The sequence below is a fragment of the Aphis gossypii genome, chromosome 2, assembly GCF_020184175.1.
Source record: "Aphis gossypii isolate Hap1 chromosome 2, ASM2018417v2, whole genome shotgun sequence".
In the NCBI taxonomy this organism is placed as follows: domain Eukaryota; kingdom Metazoa; phylum Arthropoda; class Insecta; order Hemiptera; family Aphididae; genus Aphis; species Aphis gossypii.
In genome coordinates, this window is record NC_065531.1 from 75,156,778 (window position 1) to 75,179,267 (window position 22,490).

General features: G+C 23.4%; 1 protein-coding gene across 1 annotated transcript in view; it reads right to left on the reverse strand.

Annotated features, from left to right (window-relative positions):
• The window catches only part of LOC114126334 (probable G-protein coupled receptor CG31760), an 88,486-nt gene that overhangs the window by 50,722 nt on the left and 15,274 nt on the right, over window positions 1–22,490 (reverse strand). Inside the window, exon 2 of the mRNA XM_050201026.1 lies at window positions 8,746–9,100. Coding sequence (XP_050056983.1) covers window positions 8,746–9,100 — 355 coding nt within the window. The remainder of the gene's footprint in view (window positions 1–8,745; window positions 9,101–22,490) is intronic.

Below are 22,490 nucleotides of genomic sequence, written 5' to 3' on the forward strand. Positions count from 1 at the left end.
CATTTTATTTTATTAAGAATATTTGAAAAAAAAAATTATACTAACAATAAAACTAATTAAACATTTACGTAATATATTGATGACACAATGTCATACAAAATTATTAAACAAGTTAATATTTATTAACATATTAAGATTATTTAAATAATTTCTTATCTACCTGTACATGATGTACTAAAATGACTTTTAGAACTGTAAATGTCTGTTTTACTGCATCTGCATTTATTTATTTTACAAAGCTGTGTAGAATAGCATCGACCATCCACATTAAAAGAATAGTAATTAATTTTATTATACTATGAAATAATAAAAATAATGATAATGATTGTATACATAATATTAAAATGTTGAAAATATAATACAATTATAATTAATAATATTATATTACTTATTTTTCGCTATAAGTAGTACCTACATTTAATCCAAAATATTATGCAAACAAAAATTATTTGTATCACTATTTAAATCCCTCGATCAATATGTACACTGTCCATTTATACACACTTCCATAATTAACAGTTTTCATTTATGATACTTCCATCATTCTTCGGTGGTTTGATATATGCTATATATTTTTACCTTTAAGTTTTAATACCTTATCCAAATGATCACCCTCTTTCCTTGAACTGGCGGCTTGCTATTTTGAATTATGATTGCTCAACACACATTGTTGATTTAGTAATCTATACTGATGTCTATAGTTGGTTTCATACATTTTTCTATGACTAAATTGGTGATATTTACCGTCCATTATTCAAATACTCCAACATGTTTAGTTGTTGGCTTCAATAGTATTTTTTTATTTTTTTTTGTTAGGTTATCTGGTAGTAGTTGGGTTGTCTCATTAGCAAATGTTCTGCAGTAATACGTGTTATATTTGTTATTAAAATGAAATATAAAACAAAATGGAATGGGTATTTTAATTTGCAATAATAATAATGTATTCAAATGAGAATATTTATAAGGTTTACTATCATATTCATACATAATTTCTTAGCGGAGAAATTGTTATGAATTAATAGATATTGGTTAACAATAATAGATACCTAGTTATGAATAATATTAACATATTTGTTTTTTTTTTTTACCTTTTTAACGTTTAATAATAATATACATAAAAATAGTGTTTTTAAATCTGTAATACTAATTTGTATATAAAATATATATATATATATTTAATTACTGAAATATTAAATTCTATATAATACTAATAGACATGTTTATTTCACAACAGTTTAATTTATAAAATATAGTATCTAATGAACAATATATCACTGAATATTACTCCAATGTATGTAACTTTTTCTTAAGTTTTCTTTTAAGTTTCCAAAATGAATGGTTTTTTTTTTGTTTTACTACATTTTTAAATCATAGTACTTAATGCTCTAAAAGTTATTCTTGAAGTATGTAATTAAAGCGATGGTTAACTCTTATTAATTGCTATAAAAAATGTTAATAAATAAAAATAACAAAAGTATAATTATTTTATCACATTATACTTAGTCATATATTTTTATTTTAATAGTTTATTAAAACTTAAATCACCATAGATTAATTTTGACAGTTATGTGGTTGTAATGGTTTTGATGTTGGTGGTAGCTACCCAACTTTTTAAAAATAAGAATAATTTATTTAGCTAATTAAAAAAATACAATACTTCAATTAAATAGTGCTTATAACATTAATAAAATATACAAAAAAAAAAAAGGTATTTTATATATTTATAGCTAAGCACTAACCTATATTTAGCATTCAATAGCTAAATAAATAATATAGATAGTAACTCGAATATTATTCAAGAACGATGAAAATATAAAATTGCTTTAACCAAATTTTGTTGCCTAGTAAATCAAAGCAAAAGTAAATATTTAGAATTTTAATATACTATTAAATAAATAAGCACTTAAATACATCACAACAATATCTTTAAATATTATTAATTGTTTCCCAAACTGCTTAGTTGCATTTTATATCCAATAAAATAAAATAATTTAAACCATTGAAATTTATGCTTTTTATTTTTGTATTACATAAACATTTATAATATATTATATAATTAACATTTTGTTGTACAACTTATTAGCTGCAATGTCTGTTTGATATTTGATAAAAATAATTACGATAAGAACAAATAAACAAATACAATTAATAATAAGATAAAATATCAAATCTTATTGGGTACCTATTAGTTTCCATAAAAATTGAAAAGTCATTTCATTATTTTATTTTTATTCTGCGATTTTTTTAGTATTAAAATTTATAATAGATTGAACATCAATAATATCTCAAAAATCTGATAATATTTATAATATTGATCTTTTTTTTTTTTAGGATACATTTTTCTAAAATGATTTATATTACACAATTAGTATCAATTAATTGTATTATATTATGTTATGTTTATTGTAAATAAAGCTATTTTAGTTTAAGAATCTTAATATTTAAGTGTAAAACTTAGCATTTTGAGATAATCTATGTTAGATCATATGTTTAGATAAAATATAACAATTAAATGTATAATGTCTTTACAAATGTGGATATATAATAAAGAAAATACTATAAATTATTATAGGAGAAAATAATTGAACCCGTGGGACTTCTAGAGTAATTTGTATTTCATGTCCTTAGCTTCAGCTGTGTACATTTGTTATGTTATATTATACACATTTTATTAACATACAGTATGTATTATGTATTACAAGGTAACAGAAAATAATTCTTTTAAAAAAAAATAAAAATAAAAAAATGGAAAATGTATTTTGGACTAATTTCAAATGGTATTTACCAACCTTAAAACATGACAGTGGAATTTCATAAGCCAGTAATGTTTTTATATTAGGCAATAATATTAAATTATATTATATGAATAATAATTCTTCACTGAATTCAAATTATCTATATAAATGTTTTAAAATTGGGTGATTGTACACATTTTAAATTTTGGAAGTAGCGATAAATGCACACAGGACAATTGGTTTTAGAATAGTTTGTATTTATTTTAAGGAAACATTTTGAATTAGAAAAAATCTACTATTATAATTACATTTTAGGTATATTTTTAATAACAAATTAGATAATCTTGTAGTAAATAATTTACATAATATTATTATAACAACATTTGGGTAAAAATTATCATCGCTTATTAAAATAATTGAAGGAAAATATGTGATTTCTACTTTAGCATTTTTGCTTAGAGCCGTTTTTTTATGCTCAACAAGTAAACTCAATAACTAGTTACACTATCGAAACATAATATATTGTAGATAGTCAATTACCCGTTTTTCTTTTGTATTTTTCCTCAAGTATTTTATTTAATTATTTATTAATTTTAAAATTAATATTTAAATTTAGAAAACCATAATTGTAATTCAATTTTTATAGAGGAACCATATTTCAAGTTATAAACTTGTCAATGTTGTAAATATAATTATACCAACATAATTTGTCAAAGCACTTAATATACACTGATAAAATTATAAAACATACAAATTGAACAATATGTAACTGTGTAATGTGTATGTACGATCATACTATCACAGTTATACTGTCTGCTTGATTCCATAATGAATGAATTACTTGGCCTCAAAATATATAAACGTATATAAATTTATATTTTCTTATGACAATACATTATTTGCTCTAATAAATTATACAAGCACAGCTTTTCATCTTATTTAATGAAAATAACAATTGTTTTAAATCATTGGCTTCTTGCATTATACTCGTATTATATACTATATGTAGAACATCCATGATCCATAATGATATATTATGTAAGTTCATAATATTTAGGATCAAAATGATTTACAGTTAATTTAATTTTTTTCATTAAAATTTGTGAAATATATAATGATTTACAATTTATAATACACATTTTACAAATTTTTAACTTTTGAAAATGTTATTGATTTTTTATTTTTGCATAAGTTTTGTCTAACGGTTTCAAATAAATATTATGTTTCCATCTACATCCCCTATGAAAATAAAATTTGGACTTACTAAAATCATCTAAATAAAGAATTGACTAAGTATAGCCATCACACAAACATGAATAATGTATCGTTATTACACTGTATCATTATATTATACGTTATAGATTTGGGCTTAAGCTGTATTCTATATTAATATAGATTAAAGACAAATCCTTATAGCTTGCTAGTATCTATCATACATATTAGTACGGGGAGTATAGGGATACTGAAGACTGTTCCATTCGTTGTATTTGTCTTCTCAAATAAAAAAAATTCTCTAAATCAGGGGTGGTTGATCAAAATTCCATTAAAGTTTGACACCCCTGCTTCAAATAATAAGAACATTGGTTTTTAAAGCCTCTCTAACCTATACAATAGTGTTAGTGAATTTACTCTTGAAGTCCTTACAATCAGTGGTAGACGCCGTCAACGACTGGTTGACGTATCTCTTATGTAGTTATACTTCTTCCGTTACAACAACTTATTCGAGTTGTGCTTTCTCCTTATTAATTACTATAGAAACTAATTTGAACTGTGCCATTCGTTTCTTCTACCTATATAATATAATCCACTTTGTCACGGCCTCTAACGATGAGCCACAAATTAAATAATAATATTATGTGAATTGTTGTTATAAAATTAAAGAGAATATTATTAATAAATACTTTTAAATTATTAACTCAATAATTCATAACTCCCAACATAATATTATATATGAGTCATTCTAATTTAATTTACTTTTACAATATATATATATATATTATAATAAGTTACTTTTAAAAAAAAGTGATATAGCTTAATTGGATAAATTATTATCATATTGATTCCTAAACTAGTAAATTACAATGATAGTTTTATATTTGTGTTTTTAATCTTTTTATGATACATCTGATAAAAAAACAAAAAATACATTTGAAATAAGACGTATTATACAAATATTAGATTAACAACATGTTTTAAACATGACCTCTAGTTTATTGTTTTCACAAAAATGATAAACGAACAATTTGAGCGACAGTGTATAGATTGATCCATATTATACAGTAGTATGTATTGTACTAACAATGATCGAGATAAAAAAGGACCAACAATTTTATAAAATTAAAAAAGAAAAAAACTATTAATATGTTTTATAATAATTTACTAGCTGTATTATTCTTTCTTCGCCCGAGTTAAAATAAATCTATATTTCTATCGTTTTCCGTTTTGCTCCAGTTGAAATATATAATATAAATATAATACAGTTACAATGATTAATTTTACAATTTTCCACTTCTTAATTCTGAACATATTTTTGATGTAAGTAAAAAAAAAAAATGGAGACAGATTCAACAAATTCTCAAAAGATGACGTAAATCGGCTTTAAAATAACTTACGTTAAGAGGACTCCCCACCCACATGTGTTGTCACCGTCTTAAATGCATACAACATAGAACATGTATATTCTACTGAACAACACATGCAGGTGTTACATCCTCTTAATATTGATATTCGTATATTGTCTTTATGTGCTTACATTAAAAATAAGTTAAGAATTCAGAAAAAAAATAATTATTGAAATATATGTATTATATTTTAAGTTTTGTTTTATAAATATACAATGCACATATATGTATATTGTATAATGTATATATTAGTAAAAATATTTATTTGTCATAGGTATATATTTTTATAATTATGTTATTACTAATCAGTAACCAATGGCAACCATTCCAATAAACAAGATTTTTATTTTCATGAGTCAAATTTTAATTCATCTGTGATCCATATTCACATTTTACTAATTTATAGAGGTTGAAAAATAAGCTATGAATACCTCCAGTTTCAAAACATCTATATTTCATTAACTTTCATTTAAAACCATCCATTAGTTGTTAAGTATTTAATGGACAACAAACAAAGAATTATTAATTTGTGCACACATAAATATTAAATATAATATAGACAACAAAAAACTTATTTTTAACAAGTGAAGATATAAGAGTATACCCTCTTGTATTTGATTTTAATATTCAAAACAATTATTTTATTTTATTAACAGACATTTTTTTTTTTTTAAATCATAGAAGTTAAGAGCAATATTCTACAATTTCTACAATAGGTACCCGTACCTTAATAAATAAATATAATAAGTAGATATTATATTCGTATTAATATAAAATATAATCATTATATATTATGTATGGTTAACAAAGTTGTACAAACGTTTTATACATATCTCAAAAATACAAAATGTATTATTCGTGGCCTCTTTGCACTTAAATGAAAAAAAAATTATATAACTTCACATCTGCAAAGGTGCTATTATTAGTTTATTTATTATTATAATAACACAAAATATTATTTTTTACGTAGGTTTGTAAGAGTATTGAACAATATAATATAAGTTCATTAATATATATGTATATAAATGTTAAGCAAATAGAAATACACATTTTTTTATGCGAATAAATCTAATTAAAGTTTACACAATTTAATAAGATTCTATAAAACGGATAGCCTCACTCATACTCGTATATCATAATATTAATTTATTTTTGTATAATTTTTCAAATACCTTATAAGGGTTCTAATAAAAATTCTTATAGTGATTAACACCAGTTAATAGTCATTCGGTATATTTTTATGCTATATAATAAGTTATACAAAATATGTCACATTACCTACGCTATAAAAAGCTTATGAATTAAAAGTCTATTTCACTTCTGACCATTTAAAGATAAATGGATATACACTAGAACCCATTATAAATTATGATGGCGAGTAATTTTTAAATATTTATTAAAAATATAATATAATTTTTTATTTCAGTATTAATATATTATAACTAATATTGGCCAGTTATCAGTTATTGATGAACAATTATGATAGTAAATCTTATTTAAAAGGTTTTTTATTTATTTATATTTTTAATTAAATTAATAATAAAATATTTTTTGATTTCAGTACCTACATATTATTTTTTTTACACTTTTTAATACACTTATATTTTTTTGAAGACGATGAAACGGAAATTTATTTAGAATCTCCGATGACTGTACCTCTGCACAGTTTTTTTTTTTTTTGTGAAATAGATTCAATGTAATATTCAAACTAACTTTTTTATAATATAACCACTAATTTATTCCATAATTGTACCTTTATTTCATTTAAATTCTAATTGTAAGAGTGGCGTATTCACATGTAAAAATATAAATAAAATAGACCAAACGAATCTGTGTATTCCTAATCCCACAAGTAAAATAATTTCATTGAAAAAAAAATAAATAAACTTTCCAAGTAAACTTCAAAGTCAATTCCAATAGTCTTTTATTTGACATTAAATAGTTGATCCAGTGTAATTAACTAAAAAGGATTATGTGAAACCTAGTGTAATGAACTAATGAACTATGTTAACTACCATTGTGTTTTAATCAATATGTTTTATTAGTACTTTTTACTGTACCTAATTATTTAAAGATACGCTATTACTAATGTTAATATATTTTCACTAAAATAATAGGTTTAATTGATTTCTTTATTATTATAATCAGGTGTATATGTCTAAACTTACATTACGTAAATAATAATTGCAATGGTTATATTTTGAATTTGTTTCAATGTTTTTTTTTATTTCCCAGATAAAATTGTTTGATTGTGATATTATAATAAGTGTAATTTTAATAAAATGTGTATAATTTCCATTAGACTGTCAATAAAATTAATAAGACAATAATTTTAATGTTTTTATGTTTTTTTATTTTATGAATATTTACCTAACAATTAATTATCTATTTTTGTCTTGGATAAATGAATCGTCGTAGTATTTGTAGTAATTAAACCTTTTTTTCTCTTAAACACAATATTATTTTAAATGTACATTCATTAAAACCAAATGTTTCTTTTTTGCTAAAGAATTTTACTAATAAATTGATTTATTTAGTAAATTATCTAATAAATTCGATATTTATTACTGTGTATTTTTGGAATAATAAATTTAAAAAAATTATATATTATATATTATAAATTGTTTTTTTGCATTATAGATTTACTTTTAACTAAGTTTTTAACCGTTGACGTAACTTAAACACTTTCACATTACTCTATATCTTTAATCTACTAAGCTATTATTAGTAATGTAAATAGTTAGTCAATAATATGTTTGAATTATGTAAGATTCATAAAATGTTTAATTCCGGAGTAATTTTGTTGATAGAAATAAGTCTAGCATAATATTCTAAATAAAACAAAAATACATAAAATCTTATAAAATAGGTTCATATTATTTGCATAACGTAAATATTTGTTATATTGTTAAATAAAATGAAATAATTCTGTGTGGTAATATTATAACATCAATGTAATTATATAAATAATATTGATAAAAAAATTAACTTTATAGAAACAATATTGTCATTAATAGTTCGAGGAAGGAATAAAATAAAAAATAATAATGAAATTCTTTAAGATTATTAGTATATTCTTTAATGTAATAAACTATTCTTATAATATATTTCTGGTTGTTGAATTTCTCCAAAACCCATAAATTCGTTTTATAAAAAATGTATAATTACGTCAAAAGAAAAAAACATAAAAATCATAAAAATTTATGTTAAAAATATTGTTACATGTTTTGATTTTACTATCATACGAATACCTCAATATCATTTGGAGTTGTTTTTAAGTCTCTTATAATTCATTACAACGGGTTCACAAATATTTTTTAGTATTCACAATTTGCTTTATAACTTAAGTATTGTACATTTAAAAAAAATACATATATTATTTAACTTACCGTGACTGTACTGATTGTTCTTATCGATCACGACTTGTGCTTTATGTCGAGCTATGTAAAACCATTCGCTGGTGTTCGATAAATAGTTGTACTCAACCGCCAAATCTTTAGCCAATATTCTATCGCCGTCTGGAAGTCTGTATGCGTATGGACAAAATAGCCAATATTCTTTGTACTGTTGTTGGTCATAACAATTCCCGGCGGCAAATATGTCGTTATCGAACTCTACCATAGATATGACTCCAGCGTGAAGTAAATACTCAGAAGCAGTTACTTCGGGATTCCCATACTTCCAGATTCTCGTTAACATGTTAGCTCGATTCACGGCTACATTAGCCATTACCCTGAACCGTTCCTAAAAAAATAAAAAATAAATCATTTTAAAAATGTGTTTTAAAATAATCATTATTTAATTTATAACACAGCAATTTAACGTAGTATATTATTCGGCCATACTATTAATATAAAATATCAGGAACCTAAAATACGAGTATACATCAAAGCTACCTTTATGTATGCCTGTTTATATTTAAAATTTAATTAATATAATCAATAACATATGAAATATATAAAATTATGATCTATTTATATACGTGTAGACTAAAATAATAACAGTTTTTGCTCCCTAATCCAGGAAAAAAAATGATTGAAAATACATAATATTATTAATTTCAAATTTATATCCAAAATAAATCCACCACAAATAACTATTATGTCGTAACGTAAGCATATTGTACGCAAATGCTAAAATAAGATGCATTATAATCTTATAAAATCATATTAGCTGAAACTAAAAAATAATAAGTACTGTATTAGAGTGTTGCCATGTAGATACATTGTACATTTCAGAATAACCAATAACTGCAAAATTTCATACGTATACTATATTCAACAATTTAAAACGGCAACATAAATAGGAATAATTTAATAGGGAGAAAGTTTAAAAAAAATAAATAATTATTCCAATAAAGACTTATTACAAGCATATTATTATACCAGTAATTAAATGTTTGATTTTAAATTACAACAGAAAAAATAAACGATTTTGTCAAAAATTGTAGTCAAGTATCTATTAAATTTTTGTTTTTATCAATTATTTTAATAAGTAGCAACTGCAATTTAATATTGATTTATTTTTAAGCTAAATTTTCTTGAACATAAAATGTATATTTAATCTAATATTATTTAAGTTTTAATTAACTAGGTAGGTACCTATTGATTTATAATTGAATTATTTTTATTTGACATTTTAAGGTTCTAATTTATGTATTGATTTTACAATGATGTGTATTTCGTGATGTCTATCATGGTGTTTATTAAGTACCTAGTAAATATCATTAAACTTTAATATTTTTTGTCATATGAAAGTGAATTTTTTTGAAACTTTTTCAATTGAAGAGAATACAATCATTAGTGTATCTTGTATCTTAAATTGGAAGAGTGGAAATGTTTATGAAAAACTAATCTTGGACAAAATTGATTTTATTATTTTATTGTAATTAAAAAAAAAAAAAAAAAACACTAAAATACCAGAATTTTTTATCAAATGTTTATACTATTATTTATTATTATATTTATTAATATGGTATAATTTTCCAAATATTTTGAGTCAATTTTGAGTTATAAAGAAATTTTATATTTTCGATTTTTTTCTTTTATATAATCATCAACGTGTCAAAAAGCATAAAAATAGAACAAAAAATCATTATGACTTGGTTATTAAAGCTATTAAGAAATTTTAATAATAATATTATTTATCATACATAGATTGTACGTATTATTTTTCATTATAATAATTTAAAGTTAAATTACGTAAAAATCATTATTGTTACAATTGTAACAATTTATATTGATTTTTTAACACAGATTTCTAAGTTTAACCATACAATGATTTAAATTGTAATTGAAGAAAAAGTTCCTCAGAAGTAGCTTATAGTATAATAAAAAAAATTTAATTTAAAAATATAAAACACACAATTTTTTATAATCTTTTTTGGTATTATTTGAACAAAGACTAACAATTTTAATAATTGTGTTGCAATTTAATATTATTATAGAAATACATATCTTGATAACTAAAACTTTATGTGTATAGTGAATCCTACAGGTTTTACTTATTTTCCTTTTTTTAAAAAAAAAAAAAAAAACATGAAATACTCATTATTTTTACTATACATTTTCATAATAAAACTTTTTATATAAGTTTTTCGTCATTAATTAAATCAATTAAACTTAATATTTATGTCAAATTATATAATCAAATTCTTAAAACCCAAGTTTGCACATTAAACGTACTATCATTGTTGACATTTAAAGTGTAGCTGTACTCGTAATATCTCTATTTACATTTTATTTAACAGCGGACGTTTAAATGTAGCTCAGCACTTTTAATACATGGTTATCCTATTGTGGTTAGAATATTATACAAATTGTAACTGTCAAGAATTTTTATTTTTTTCAATGCTACTACTGAGTGTTTCAGAAATAATTATTATTTCCAACAAAGATCATTAAATAAATATGAAAAGTCATAACCATTTACTCATGCTGAGAATCTCAATTTGATTGGATTTCAATTCATGCTTACAATAATATAACTATAAAAAAATACATATAACCAAACCACCGTGAAAAATGTCATTCATACTTTATTCTCAAAAAATGTTGTATTCATAATATTTTGTGATTTACAAAACAAATGTAACACCTCGTTGGAAGAATTAAACATGAGTAAAGTGCGTGTAACAAATTTATCACAGTTTTATGGTTTTTATATGAAATCTGCTGTTTATTCCCATCAGTAAAGATAAAAATATTTTAACAATATTGTTTACTTAATTTATTGAATTATTATTTTCCTCCCTTTGTCATGATATTTTTTAAAAACATAAAAATCACCCCAACTAGATTTTGGGTAGTAAATGTTTGACATTTTTAACATGCTTTACTTGAATAACTAATATACAGTTTGATTTTTATTTGTTTTGTATTGTACGTTTATTGATTATTGTAACTGTTGTATAAAATTATAAAATTATTCAAATTATTAACATTAAATTAAATAATTGAAAAATAAGTATTGTTGTAAAAAAAAAAAAAAGACCCATCCTCATCCTCATCAAACTCAAATATTGATTCATCTCAAACACGGTTTCGATGATTGCGTGGATAGAGGTTACCAATCATCACGACTGGTTACACTAGGAATTGCGTTATATTACCACCGTGAAGTAGCACGCAACGAAAGTAAAAACAAATGTATGTTGGCAAAGTAATTGTTCATCGTAATTTTAAAGTGCAAGAACAAACTGACCTGTAAATGCATGTTTTACAAGGGGATTACTGGTAAGAGAACGAACGTCAGTGCCATGCGAGACTATTCAGTTTTACGATCGCGGAAATTCGTAAGTGCAGTGTGCATGTGGCAAGTATCCGAATTCTAATGGCTATTTGCCGGAGAAAAAATCTTTGAAAGTACGACAATGTCATTTACTCCATCATGATACATAGCAGATAAATATCAACTGATATCTTATATATTTGGCTGCTAATGAGCACATTATTTTTTTAAGCATAATTGCGGTCACATTATTATTTATTTGAGTAAAATTCATAATTATGGTAGAATCATGGTTAACAAGGTTTTTAATAATTAATTTTAATTTTCATTATTAAATATATTTTTATCTATTCTGTGATTCAACTGTTTAATTAAATTACATATATACTGTTATATAATATATATAATGAGACATTATCTCACAAGAAAGTATAAATTATATAAACAATGACAATTAAACCAAATTTCATGAAATAAAATATATATATATATTTTTTTTTTAAATTTTTAACTTATCTTCAAAGATAAATTATATTATATAATATCATTAACTTTAACTTTAAGATAGGTTTGTTAAAAAATAGATTGTATATAAGTTAATATCAGATTTTATTATTTTTTCCTTTTTATCTTTCTTAGGTACTTTATTAAAAAAAGTATTTAAAGTTTTAGTCACACGTGAAATTAATTAAAAGTAGGTATTCCAAAATTAAAAGAGTTATATTCCAACTAAAATTAAAACAGATTAGTAAAACAGATTAATTTGTTAACTTTTGTCATAATATAAAGTAAGTTTCTTGTGTTCTTGTTAAAATATTTATATAAATACATTATCAAAATATTTTATTTTAATAATAATATAACTTTTAAGGCTATAACATAAAATATATCAAACAATTATATGCATTAATTGTATACAACATCTTAAATTAATACTGAAAATGAATGGAGTTTGAAATTAATTATTTATGCTTAAATTGTGTTGTTTTAACACTTAACAATTGTTTTTTATTAAATTTGGTTATACTTTTTTTAATATCAACTATTGTTATTATTGTTCCGATTAATCTATATTATCCTAGTATTCAAACTTTATAGTTTGTGTTAGAGATAGGGAGTTGTTACAATAATTAATAAATATTATGAGTACAATAGTAAAATAAATATAAACAATACAGGAACATATACATATAACATGAAAACAAATAAATAAAAATAAACAAATAATATAATTTTGTCAACATTAACAGATGTTTTACTATAGTTCTAAAACTAAATATTTTTATGCATACTACGCATTCAACATTCGTATTATCATCTACGTTTTTTTTTTTTTAATTCAATAGCCAATAAGAATATAAACGATTCCAAATAGTTTACAAAATAATGTCTAAAAGATTTATTGGCATATTGAATAATTGGAAAACAATTATTTCTAAATCGTCTTTTATTACATAAGTTTGTATAATAATAATTGCCTTACTCAAAAAGGTTAGCTAATATTTTGAACTTTAATTATTCTTTGATTTTATTATATTATTTTAAATAAAATTTCTGTTAATTGAATGGTATTTTAAATATTTAAGGTTTATGTTTAAGTTGGTATGTTAACAAAACGAATAATTGCTAAATGAGTTTCGGTAGGGATGAAAACTATCAACAATTTACAAATGATTTTATATCACTTAGAACACAAAAACATACTCATACAGACCACCTATAATACTCTACTAGTTAGAGAAATAATAAAAATAAAAATAAAAACCATAATTTCGACGTTCACAGACGATTGCTATTAGTTTTGAATTTGGTGGTCATTATATTTATATATTATAATTCCTTATTACTAAGCTGATGAGTATTTATCGGAAATATGATAGGGTTATGTGTTCAAATTCATATTTAACATATTGATAGTATACAGAATGATGAACTACGACTGTCGCACACTTGACAAGTATTATATTATGCGTCCAAAAAATATTCATATGCCGATGACGTTACTATGTTACTATTCCGGTGCACAACGTTCTATCATAAGTGTGGCAAAGACGCACGTGACATGGTTAAGTTCTGCTTGGATTAAGTCAATTTACAGATGATATAGGGTTGGTCTTCGTCACAACCAACAGGCAATATAATTGATGGACATCATTTGTTATACATGAGTCGTATTATTGTTATAATTTTGTAAAAATAATATGTTGTTGATGATATAAAAAAATATCAAAGATGACCACAAAAAAAAAATAATAATAATAATAATAAAACGCTTTAATGCTCCAAAAATATAAAAAGAAATACTTAAAAGTATTAAAAAAATGTTTCTACACAATTTAATAAACATTCAAATGTTATGTTTAATTTAAAAATAATTTAAAAAGTAAAAATTAAAAATGTTTTATTACTAGGTAGTAACTAGACATGGGATGTTGATTTTAATTTATTTTTCATAAACTAACAAGTAATGACTAATAACATTTTTTCACAGCAAAAATCCACAAATAATAATAACTATACAATTATTTTTTGAATAAATTTTCTTTAAAATTTGACATTTTATGAAAATGCCCCACATTGTATTAAAACTACTAAAAAGACCTACAATGTGAATAAATAACCTAAAAATATATTTATAGCTAAAAACGTACAAAAAAAAAAAATAAAATAAAATTAGTTTATTCTGAATCAAGGGAGTATAAAACGTATGTTAAGCTAAGATAGCATTTTATAGGTTCAAAGGAAAAAAATGCAAAAGTCATCAACATCCTATCTCTATATATGATCAATGATATCATTATCGATATAAAATCGCTTATTTAAAAAAAAACGTAAGTACAGACTATATCTTCTTTAAATTCAAAATTAATTGTTTGGAATGTTTGAATGTGAATTTTTGAAAACGCCTAAAATACATAATTTTATGAAATATACCTTTCACGGTCGGAACGATATAACTTTAGAGATATCTACCGTAATATAAATCGTGCGGAGTAAGCGTGATTACCATTTTGGTAAAGTCTTACGCACGAAGGATTCTAGAAAATATGGTTCAAACAGAAAATATAATGTACTTAGATATTCAATTTAAATGCGTCACATCTACTAACATTCAAACATTTCGAACTTTAACGTGAATTAAATAGATATACGGGCCACGGGGAGAGTTCTACTATTTTTTCAATAGCTGTGTTGAAAATCAAAACTATACAGGATATTTAATATAATGTTATTACATTTAAAATGCTTTCACTGAGAAAAGCAATTGAAGTATGTGCAGATCTTTATGCATGACGATTTTCGTACTTATGCGTATAGAAGAAAAAATAATGAGATTATTTTGGTAGATTACAAGTGTTATTAAAATGCGAGCGAGCAATGCGTACTTGTATTATGACAAGTTGGTAACATTTATTAAATGATTTATTCTGATATATTGATAAAACGATAAAGTATCGTGAAATGTAGGTACATGCAATAAGTATTGTAAAGAATCATAATATTTTATGATATGTATAATTAGGTACATAATATTTTGAGAAAGAGTCGTATTTGAATAGTGTATGATGTATAAAAAATATTATTAAATAGCACGTATGATTCGAATAGATTTTGTCGCAATTTCCGTTATGCATGTAAAAGTTAACACACGAAAACAACTAAAATTTTATGTAAACCAATGACACATTGTAATAAATTGAGTACTAATTGAAAATAATCAAACAATAGCAATATCTCATGCTTCGATAAAATAGAACTACACGATTTAACGTTTATGTATGAAAAAAAATAAATATATTTTATCATTTAAATAGGTATGAAAAACACTAGAATTTTTTTTTTTAAATTTTATATTAAACAATGATCACTAAAATAATTTTAAAATCAATCAAACCTTTGGAAATAATAAACATTAATTACTACTCGTATTTACAACTAAACGAATTAATCAATTTAATTATTATATACATTTATTACCGACTTCCTCTACGTATTAATTTATTGTCCTTGCACAAAACTATGATTCGCCAATACATATTATGTTGTAATCTTCTATATTCCACTATATCATATTACTTAAATTTTAGGTAGATACTTTGAGTTAACTTAAGTAAATAATTATTTAAATACTTAATGGAAATTAGTAATTAATTTGTAATCCTTTAAATATTTATTCAAGATAACTCCATACATTTGCTGTTCCTAATCAAAATATGTGATCAGGCGCAATGATCCAGTGAATTACCCACTGTATATTATAATATACCGTCCTATTAGGATATTTAAATAATATTATGCACAGTATAATTAATACTGGTAAACATTGTAGCGGAGTAAAACAAACATATACAAGCCCAGCAATACCACGACACAAAGAAACGTAGGAGATATAACGAGTGAGATTCACATAAATAATGAGGAAAACACATATAGTTTATGTGGTTCCCAAGTAGCAAATACGGATCATAACATGTATATACGAAGAGATATTTTGCGTAAACACTGAGAAATTTCTGAGTATTCGTTTCATCTTCAACTCTTAAAACATTCATATTATTATTTGAAAATCGAAGAGTTCTGAATACCATCTTAAAATGAAGCACTTCGCACCGGTTCCAGCGGAATACTCATAATGGTCTTTAAACGTTTCGGCAGCAGTTCGATCTGTCGACCACAACTAAGTTGGATAAAAAAAGAGAACAATATTATCTTATTAGAGCCACCCAAAACGTGACCATCATAGATTTCCTGAGTAGGTATTCGTTTCTGGACTCTCTTACTCTACCAAAGCCACAATTTTTTAAGCGGGAATGGATAGTATGATTGCCCAGTCCTAAAAATTGCAGTACAGCAAATCAATAATATTTTCTCAATGTTAGTCTAAGCTCTCGGGTATATCCACCACGAAAATCACCTGCTAAGGTTGTGTTTACGAGGTGGGAGACCCCGCTGTCAATAAATTGTAAATAATATATTATATTAGAGATTAAGTAGATTATAATAAAAGATACCATAAAACGTTATGTTCTTAATTTGACGCGTCAACACAATAATTTTAGTGTAACCGTTTAAAAATTCTATTTGCATCAATGTCATTTAAATTATATTATTGATCACACCTCTGTTATATATTATGTTAATAACAGTATATAATATATATGATATCTATAGATATAGATCTATCAACAGTAAATCAAACGGAATACATTTTATCGTTTTACCCTCTATCGACACTTGAAATGCTCATGAGAATATTGTTAAACGGATGGTACAATACACGTTCCACGAATGACCGTTATTTATTATTAATGATCACCTTTCCACGGCTATGCTGAAAGATCAGTCCATTCACTAATGACCGAACACAAGTTTCGTAAATTGTGATATCTCAGTTAAACAACTTCTAACATATGCATCATTTATCCTCATAAACACCTAAACGTCTGTAACAAAATTCTTTCCAGACGTAATTGTTTTCCATAACGCAGTTTACAACTATACCTAAACAAATTTAAAGCCGTAATTTAAGCCATAGCTTAGGTTAGTCCATTTACCGACTTAACCACCTCTGTCTTATCATCATAAATATTATTTATAATTTAATATTATCTATTGTATACATTTCGATTTTTTTTCTTTGTAATAACGATTCAAGTAGAAATAAGTATTTTGTTTCTTTTTTTGTCATTATACGGGAATTGCACTGTTTTAACGAGATATTATGCAGTATAGAACAAAAACATTATCTTCAAATGTACTTAAATATTAATTACCTACTACATTTGTTTAAGTTGAAAATAAAGTAATTAAAATTGAAATTGTTTTTTATTATTATTTTTAAAATGATCATAGTCATCAGTAGTTTGCAGTTTCAAATACTCGATTAAGACTATATATGTATATATCATACACAATTATTTCATAAAAAATTAACTATAATAATAAATATTCAGTTGCGAAAACTATTTATTGAACATATAAAATAATCGACATATCCGATCTGTTATTAAAAAAATTCAATTGAGTAAAAGTTAAAATTAATTTGATTTTTTCTTTGATAATAATACATATTTTAATATTACAAACAAAAAATGGTTAATAATTTGCTTAATAATCACAAAATAAACTACTTAAAACTGTTGAAAGCGGGTCTTTTTTTTGTGCATTCAGACCAAAAAGCGGAAGAAAAATTTACCCAATAACAATAGTCCGATTTTAGTTTTAAAAACATATTTAAATTCCTTATTCTCTTTTCTAGGTAATTATTATTTTTTTTTTTTTAGTAACACTTAAGTAAGGTAAATTTTGAAAAAACAATTATATATTAATATATAATACATTATGTTGTTATAGCAATTAAACAATACAAAAATCAAAAATTATTTGCCTACATAACCTAGAAAAAAAATAAGGAATTCAAATATGTTTTTAAAATTAAAATCGGACTTTTGGTACTGGGTGAATTTTTCTTCCGCTTTTTGGGATTTTCATGTAAAAACTTTTTTTATCGTAAAAATTAGTGATATGTGACTGTGCGTATGTACGTTACTGATTTCCAATAATCTTAATCATAGTCTATCTTTAATTACATAAAGCGCTTGGAGAATTCACGTACACTAATAGTCAGTCACAACACACACAGTTATACATAACTCTCGATTATTATCGAATATTGCCTAAATACGATCCCTTAAAAATGGTTCGCTATCTTCAATTTTTAGTATATAATTTTACTCAATAAATGTAAATTTGAATAGAAATATAGATTACTCATAATACAAGAAAAATATAAAATAATAAAATTAACAATACATTAATAAATATTATAATATTTTAATTTTGTTCAGTTTTTGAAGTATTTAATATTATTGAAATTATAAATTTAAATAACCTTAGTATGGATACCTAAGGTTAAAATGTATTTTAATAATTATACAAGATGTAATACTTTTTTTTTATAAAAAATATTTTCTTCATTAATATTTATGGGAAAAAATGAATTGCTTAAATATTTCCATGTTATACATAATAAATATATTAAAAATATGTATTTTTTAAAAAAAGTTATAATTTATAACGTTTATGCAGGCATTTATGTTTGGTAAATTATAATTAGGAACTTAACAATTCACAGCTCATAGATCTTAAAATCTAAATTAACGGTTTCCAGTTAACAGAATATAATAATGTTATAACTACAGCCAAGTCTTAAGAGTTTAATTGACCATAGAATACATTTTAATTAAGTGTTGCGTAAAATATGATGATAAATTATTATTATTATCACGATAGCATAATACGCATTATTATATAGTCACTCTAAGAAAATGTTTTCTATAAATATTTGGTCTTTGTATATTAACTTTGATTTCAACTTTCAAAATAAATTGCCCTAACATAGATTTTAATAGTTATATTTTTCAAAAGTGGACAAATATAATACAAGCAATTTTAATACTAATAAAAAAAATTATTATTATTCCACTAAAAATGTAACTGATTTACATAATATTACACGATGAAATATTTTTTCAAACTATCAACAAAACTGTAAACATTAGGTTTTGGGTGAATCGGCCTATAATCATTTGACTGACAGGGTCACAATCGATTTTCAACCAAAATACTGAAAAGGCGATTGATTGACAATAATAAAGAAATCATCTCTATTTTTATCCTTTGCCATTAAATATCCTAACTAATTTTTCTTGGCCTTGTTGTGACTGTAAAATATTATAATATTCCTCCGTTTTACCTATTTCGTATAAAATACGTACAGGAACTGCATGTATTTTCAACGGCTCAATTAAATTTTCACAGTAAGAAAAAGGCACCGGGTGAATCGAGTGTTTATTGTCACGTGATACAATTTTTCCAATGCTTAAGAACATTACACAATGTATCTGGTTTACTCATTCGTTTGATGATCGATTTATTTCTGTAATGTTATGATCTCCAATAATTTCGGAGTGAACCGCGTTATTTTTGGTCATTACTTAATACAAGTGCAATTTTTTATAATAAACCGTATTTAAAAATTCATTTTAACTATAAATTATGTAGATTTTTAAAATAATAATATAAATCAAAAGTGAAATTAAATTATAAGATATTATATTATTTTCAGTAATTTAGTTGTAGATCGCTTGTCTAATTGTGCATCTCCCCAAATTATATGACGAATCTAGTATAGTATATAATAATACTATGTACCTATTGTAAATTTTTAAGAATTCATTTTATGTACTAGTCACATCCTCTTATAGATCATATTTTATCTTTTGGTATTTTGGCATCGTGTTAATATGTAAAACACGATTCAACCACCATTGATATTTCGTGTTCTCTACTACTACAGTAAAAAGTGTTTAAATCAAAGTAGTAAATGGTGTAAATGTCATGTACAGTGGTCAGTGAGGGATCCTTTGTTCAGTTTAAAATGCACACATTTTTTTTATATTGTGCGGGTGACATACTTTTTAAAACATTTAAATTTTTACGCAGAAAAGTAAGATAAGCCCAACATTACGATAATACGGTGTTTACAATGAAAATGTTTTCATAAAAGTTTTAATCTTTAAAAATTAAATTGTTTGCAGTGATTTTTTTCTACGCATTACAATGTAATATATTATTATATAGGGGCTTTTGCAGTATAGCATAATATGCACCGATGCAATAATTGTTAAAATATTTAAATTTTATGTAATATACTTCTGTATATTTACAATTCTTATGTTTAAATCATAAACCATTGTAAAATAAATAAATAAATAAATAAATAAATGAACAATTCAATGTAATAACTATTTTTTTTATAATATATAAGATCACTTGGGTAGTTTTCATTTTTGTTTTTATTATTTTTCGCGACTATTTTAAAATTATTGATAATTAAAAAAACTACATAAAATATTATTTTAGACAAATATATTTATTTTAAACATATCACTAAAATTCTGTAATCGTAAAAATAGAAAGATAGTCAAAATCGTTAATTTTCAACCTTATCTCGAGGAAAATAAATTGGAAGTCACTCTATTATATTAAATATGCCTCATCATTGAGTAAGTTTCTGTAATAAATGTATTATATATTTTAATGAAATGATGAACTTTAAGGTGTAAGTTTATTTCAAAATTTATTTATTTTAATAAATTAGTAATATTAATTTTCAATGATAAAATCATAATTTGGAAGTTTCGTTGACGAAAATATCTCAATGTCTCATATATTAGTTTAATAAAATCTTATCATTGTTATTGACTAATAACTTATAATTTCATACATCATTAGTCAATTATAATAAACAATATAATAACATAAATATATTGGAACTATTAAATATCAATAAAAATTACAAAATATTTTTGAAATTACATCGTGTCTATAAAATAATATTATTTAATGAAGTATTATTTTTGTTGGTGTATGTTAATATATAATTAACAATATATTAAAAATCAAGTATCAATAACTAGAATAATTAATAAATGCTATAGCATGTTTTATAAGTTCAAGCCAGTACAATATCGTTAATAAAGATGTCATAACAATATTTTAACTATTATATCTTAGATGATTCTTTATTATAATGTCAAGTACAATTTTTTTTATCTATATATATTCTAGAAGACAACCTTATATGTTTATGTTCCTGAATAAAAACGAAAGATTTTTTTCAGTAGTAGTATTACATTAGTATTATCATTTTGTTAAGGTTTTAAATATCTTGAACGGCATTATCAATATACAGTTTCATTAAATGCGGCATGCCAATAATAATATTACCTTCAGTTACTATTAAATATTTTAATAGTATAAAATTGTTACTTTATTAATATAGAAAAAATATATAGCTATGAAGTCAGAAAGTTATATATCTTATATCAAACAACCGGAAATTTTTAGAGCGTTCTTGATATTTCATGAAAAAATAAAAGTTAAAATTATTTATTAGTTATCTTAGTGATATTCCTGTTATTCACTATACACTAAAAGAGATTTCATTTCAATTCTATATGGGTCACTGCGTGTAAGGTTAACTTGATTTCACATTACACCAACGTCCAATATTTAAATTAATTGTAGCTAGTGGATGTGTCATTTGCTATTTCTGCATATTTATTAGAACAATAGTAAATAATAATACGTTACTTTTGCCAAACAACGCATTAAATCAAAGCCACTATAGTATTGCTGATAACAATAATCAACAAAAACTCTATTTTATTGAACACAAAGACATACTGAATACAATAACAATTCTAATATATTCGATTGATTTACATCTTACTCAAATAACTTAAATGCTGAACGTATAATTCTAATAAAACCAAACAGCTCAACTCAAATCTTTGACAGATTCAATAAAAATATCATAAAATTCTATCCAGTTTCCAAT